The following is a 6,000-nucleotide window of genomic DNA, read 5'->3' as shown; positions in this document are numbered from 1 at the left end:
TAGAATGTTTGTGAATTATGGAACTTTGGTGAAACTTTATATCTTGCTTGACATTATTCTGTTTCACATGATATATGGATTAATTTGTACTGTTCAATGACATTGTCAAGATTGCTTGTAGCCAGGACTTTTAGTTGACATAGTTGGTCAATGCATGAGGTTCATCTCCAGAATTCTGATAACAAATGTCTTTAATCTGTATTATATGAGTGTTTATTCAATGTTATTGCCCTTTTGAAGGGCCTCATATTGCTCACAAGTAGATCCCCCTATCACAGTTAAAAAAATCTTAATCTCCAACTCTTGGTGTTGAGACAGTCATTTTCATTTTGATACATAGAACAGTAAATTATGAAGACGACAAAGGGAAGTTGCACCAAGGTATAGATGGGATGTAAAGTTGCTACAGGACATAGATAGGTTAAGTAATTGGGCAAAGTTGTGGCAAATGGACTATAATGTGGGAAAATATGAAGCTGTTCATTTTGGCAGGAAGAATTAAAAATGCATACCATCTAAATGGCGAGGGGTTGCAGACCTCTGAGATAGAGAGAGATCTGGGTGTCCTTGTGTATAAATCATAAAAGGTCAGTATACTGGTACAGCAAGTAATTACAAAAGTTAATATAAATGTTATCATTTATCACAAGGAATCAAATGCTAAAATATCTGGGGTATTATGCATTGTATTGGTCACTTTATTTAATGAAAGATGCAAATACATTGGATGCAATTCAGAGAAGGTTTGTTAGAGGTTTAATGGGTAGGTTGTCTCGTGAAGAAACGTTGAACAGGCTAGGCTTGTATCCACTCTAGTTTAAAAGAGTAAGAGGCAACTTGAATGAAACACAAAATCCTGAAGGGTCTTGACAGGGTAGATGTGGTCAGGAAATTTCTTGTCATGGAAGGATCTACACCAAATCACAGTTTAAAAGTCATGGATCACCCATTTAAAGCACAGATTAAGCAACATTTTGATCCCTGAAAGGGTCGTCTTTGGAACTCTCTCCCTGAAAAGGTGGAAGCAGAGTCCTTCAATATTTTTAATACCGAGACAGATAAATTCTTGTTAAGCAAAGGCATGAGCAGTTATTGGGGGTTGGCAAAATGTTGATTTAAAGTTACTATCCAGTCAGCCATGATCTTTGAGTGATAGAGCAGACTCAAAGGGTTGAATGGCCTTCTGTTCCTGATTCATAATGTTCCTATCAGGCACATTGGGTAGTGGAGCTGAGTTAGAAAATCATCCACAACTTTGTTGAACAGTAAAGCAGACTTGAAGGATCAAGCAGCACACATCAGCTTCTATTTCTTACACTGAAGTGTCGGGCTAGATTTTGTACTCAAGTTATTGGATGATGACATGAACTCCCAACCTTCCCAGACAAAGGGAAGAACATTACTTACTGAGCTGCAGCTAACATCCAGCATATTAAGTTTTCCAGCATCCTTTGGGAAATCTAGTTGTAACTGCTTTTGTTTCTAATTTACTTCAGTCTTTGTGTCAAAAATAACGTTGTCTCTAACATAATGCATTTTATTTTCATCTTCTGCAGCTACTTTGCTCCAAAGCTTCCTTATATACTCACGTTTTATCATTTAAGCATAGATATGTACTCAGACAAGGTCATCATAATAAGGGTAATTAGCTTCTTCAATTCTCTGGTTTGCCATTATGGCATATGTCATTTAATTGTACTGAAGTCCTTTCTTTGTAAATTTATTGTGCAAGTGCGATGTCAATATTTTTTGTATGTCCATTATGGCCTGTGCTGTAATGTTACAGGAATGCTTTTACTTTGGTATTGCTGAAAAAATACTCTGTTGAAATTCTTCATCTTGCACTCGTCAGGGCAACACACAAAAATTCCAGTTCAAGTGGAAAAACAACATTCACGCTGCATGAGAGAAAAGAGTACCAGTTGGTTAACAAGTGGACTCTGATTAATAGAGGCGTTGCCATAGAGAATGTGCTGATAAATGCTGATGTACAGTAAACTGTCAGGTTTTCCTTACATTTTAAACTAGGCAGGTAGACTGTGGTCACTGCCCTTAGCAGTGAACAAGCAAAGGCATGCCACTTTGTAGACACAAAGAACATGAACACGTGTTGCACCTGGTTCAATTCATGAGACTGGGTGATAGACATGGCTGGATCTGTGAACCAACTGAACAACACTGCTCATAATATAACTGTTGGCTTATCTCTTGCATTGGCCTGATGAGTGCAAGATGAAAAACTTCAACACAACATTTTTTTTCAGCAATACTCAGGTTTGGTACTTCCAAATAACTATTCTTGCTTTACTTTCATGATACTTTTTCTGCAAGTTCCTTTGAACAATGAACACCAAGTCCACTTTCTCTCATACATGTTGCACTATTAAAGTTTATCAATAAGTTGGTGACTTTGGTTGCTCAGTTAGTTGAACATGCCATATCAAAACCTTGCTTCTCTAAATGCAAAACCAGTGACAGTTTCTCAGAATAAACCACTGTTATTGATATACAATGAATATTTAACATTTGTACAATACATTGTCATTTATAACAATTTGTTGTCAAATAAAGTAAAAGGAAAATCTTGTGATAATAAGTTTAAATTGCAACATTGTTGTTGACGTCACAAATTCTTCATTTTTGTGCTTACGTAAGTGTATCCTTTAAGTATGAAATATGTAGAAATTTTACATGCACAACTACTAGGATCAAAAATGGAACAAGATTTGCATAATAATATTACTTTTTTAGAAAAGCTAAGATGCAACGAGCTTATAATTGAGAAAACAACATTATCTTGGGCTTTAGTTTCGTGGAATGTAGATAAATTTATGTTTCTCAAACATGTCAATGTCTTGTTCTAGTTTTTTCATTTTGGCCTCAAGTAGTTCCTTGTGCATTTGCTTCGAATGAGTGTCTATCAAAATGGAAAGACTTTGATAGGCATGATTCAACTCTGCCCAATTCTTCTTGAGTCCCTAAAATAAAACCAGAAACAGAAAAGCAAACTAATCAACACTTTGATTAAACTTAGAATGAAATTTGTTTAACAGTTAAATTAGTTTAATTATTTTAATGTTAATTTATTCAACCTTTAAAAGCAGGGATGATTATTTATGACTCTTTAAACCATCCTTTCTTAAAATCATTCACAGGATGTCGGCATTAGTGGCTAAGTCAACGTTTATTAATATAGAACATAGAACACTACAGCACAGTACAGGCCCCTCGGCCACGATGTTGTGCCGACCTATTATCCTACTCTAAGATCAAACTACCCTGCATACCCTACATTTTACTATCATCCATGTGCCTATCCAGAGTCGCTTAAATGTCCCTAATGTATCTGACTCTACTACCACTGCTGGCAGTGCATACCATGCACCCACCACTCTCAGTGTAAAGAACCTACCTCTGACATCTCCCCTATACCTTCCTCCTTAAAATTATGTCCCCTCGTGATAGTCATTTCTGCCCTGGGAAAAAGTCTCTGGCTATCTACTCTATCTATGCCCCTCATCATCTTGTACACCTCTATCAAGTCCCCTCTCATCCTTCTTTGCTCCAATGAGAAAATCCCTAGCTCCCTCAACCTTTCCTCATAAGACCTGCCCTCCAGCCCAGGCAGCATCCTGGTAAATCTCCTCTGCACCGTCTCTAAAGTTTCCACATCTTTCCTATAATGAGGCAACCAGAAACTGAACACAATATTCCAAGTGTGGTCTAACCAGGGTTTTATAGAGCTGCAGCATAACTTCGCGGCTCTTAAACTCAATCTCCCTGTTAATGAAAATCAACACCTTCTTAACAACTCTATCAACTAGGGTAGCAACTTTGAGGGATCTATGGTTGTGGACCCCAAGATTCCTCTGTTCCTCCACTCTGCCAAGAATCCTGCCATTAACCCTGTATTCTGCATTCAATTTCGACCTTCCAAAATGAATCACTTCACACTTTTCCGGGTTGAATTCCATCTGCCACTTCTTTGCCCAGCTCTGCATCCTGTCAATGTCCCGTTGCAACCTACAACAGCCCTCCACGCTATCCACAACTTCACCAACCTTCGTGTCATCAGCAAACTTACTAATCACCCTTCTGCTTCCATATCCAAGTCATTTATAAAGATCACAAAGAGCACAGGTCCCAGAACAGATCCCTGAAGAAAACCACTGGTCACCGAGCTCCAGGCTGAATACTTTCCATCTACTACCACCCTTGGTCCTCTATTGGACAGCCAATTCTGTATCCAGACAGCCAAATTTCCCTGAATCCCATGCCTCCTTACTTTCTGAATGAGCCTACCATGGGGAACCTTATGAAACGTCTTGCTAAAATCCATATATATGACATCCACTGCTCTACCTTCATCAATGTGTTTTGTCACATCCTCAAGTAGTTTTCAATTCAATAAGGCTTGTAAGGCATGACTTGCCCCTCACAAAGCCATGCTGTCTCTCATCAAACTATGCTTTACCAAATAATCATAAATACTATCTCTTAGAATCCTCTCCAATAATTTGCCCACCACAGAAGTAAGATTGACTGGTCTGTAATTCCCAGGATTATCCCTATTCCCTTTCTTGAACAAGGGAATGACATTTGCCACCCTCCAATCATCTGGTACTATTCCAGTGGACAGTGAGGATGCAAAGATCAAAGATCATCGCCAAAGCCGCAGCAATCTCTTCCCTCGCCTCCCGTAGTAACCTTCGGTATATTCCATCAGGCCCAGCGGACTTATCTATCCTCATGTTTTTCAAAATTTCTAGCACATCCTCCTTCCTAACATCAACCTGTTCGAGCACATCAGCCTCTTTCATGCTGTCCTCACAAACAACGAGGTCCCTCTCATTCGTGAATACTGAAGCAAAGTATTCATTAAGGACCTCCCCTACCTCCTTGTAATTCCCCCTCCCTCAATTAAATACTTTCTCATACCATCTGCTCCTATCCCTTTCCATGACTGACTATAGTAAAGATCAGGGAGTTGTGATCACCCTCACTGAAATGTTCTCCCACCAAGAGATCTGACACCTGGCCTGGTTCATTGCCAAGCACCAAATCCAATATGGCCTTCCCGCTAGTCAGCCTATCTACATATTGAGTCAGAAATACTTCCTGGACATATCTGACAAAACCTGCTCCATCCAAACTATTTGCACTTAGGAGATTCCAGTCTATATTAGGGAAGTTGAAGTCACCCATGACAACAACCCTATTACTTCTGCACCTTTCCAAAATCTGTCTCCCAATCTGTTCCTCAGTGTCTCTGTTGCTATTGGAGGGTCTATAGAAAATTCGTAATAAAGTGACTGCTCCTTTCCTGTTTCTGACTTCCACCCATGCTGACTCAATAGACAAACCCTCCTCGACAATCTCCCTTTCTGCAGCTGTGATACCATCCCTGATTAGCAATGCCACTCCCCCACCTCTTTTACCTCCCTCCCTATTTCAATTGAAACGTCTAAACACTGGAACATCCAACAACCATTCCTGTGATATCCAAGTCTCCGTAATGGCCACAACATCACAGCTTCAAGTACTGATCCATGCTCTAAGTTCATCACCCTTATTCCTGACATTTTTTGCGTTAAAATAAACACACTTCAACCCATCAAACTGACTGTAACTTTGCCCTATCAACTGTCTACCCTTCCTCACAGACTCTCTGCATTCTGTATATGCCTGTACACCAGCTACCCCATCCTCTGATCGGTAGCTCCGGTTCCCATCCCCCTGCCAAACTAGTTTAAACCCTCCTGAAGAGCTCTAGCAAACCTCCCACCCAGGATATTGGTGCCCCTCCAGTTCAGATGCAGCCCGTCCTTCTAGTACAGGTACCACCTTCTCCAGAAAGTACCCCAATGATCCACGTATCTGAAGCGTTCCCTCCTACACCAGCTCTGTAACACATATTCAGCTGCACTCGCTCTCTATTCCTAGCCTGACTAGCCCACGGCACCGGCAATAATCCTGAGATTACTCCTCTGCTCGTCCTGC

At 40.1% G+C, this 6,000-nt stretch overlaps 1 protein-coding gene across 1 annotated transcript in view; it reads right to left on the bottom strand.

The window, feature by feature from the left end:
- Positions 1–382: 382 nt before the first annotated feature.
- Positions 383–6,000, bottom strand: part of enkur (enkurin, TRPC channel interacting protein) — a 33,493-nt gene continuing 27,875 nt past the window's right edge. The window contains exon 5 of the mRNA XM_048612613.1: positions 383–2,978. Within this exon, the coding sequence (XP_048468570.1) occupies positions 2,805–2,978 (174 nt within the window). The 3' untranslated portion in view covers positions 383–2,804. The remainder of the gene's footprint in view (positions 2,979–6,000) is intronic.

This window comes from Rhincodon typus, chromosome 2 (genome assembly GCF_021869965.1).
Source record: "Rhincodon typus isolate 14 chromosome 2, sRhiTyp1.1, whole genome shotgun sequence".
Lineage (NCBI taxonomy): Eukaryota > Metazoa > Chordata > Chondrichthyes > Orectolobiformes > Rhincodontidae > Rhincodon > Rhincodon typus.
The sequence above is the reverse complement of the archived record's forward strand: the minus strand, read 5'-3'. Positions and strand labels throughout refer to the sequence as shown.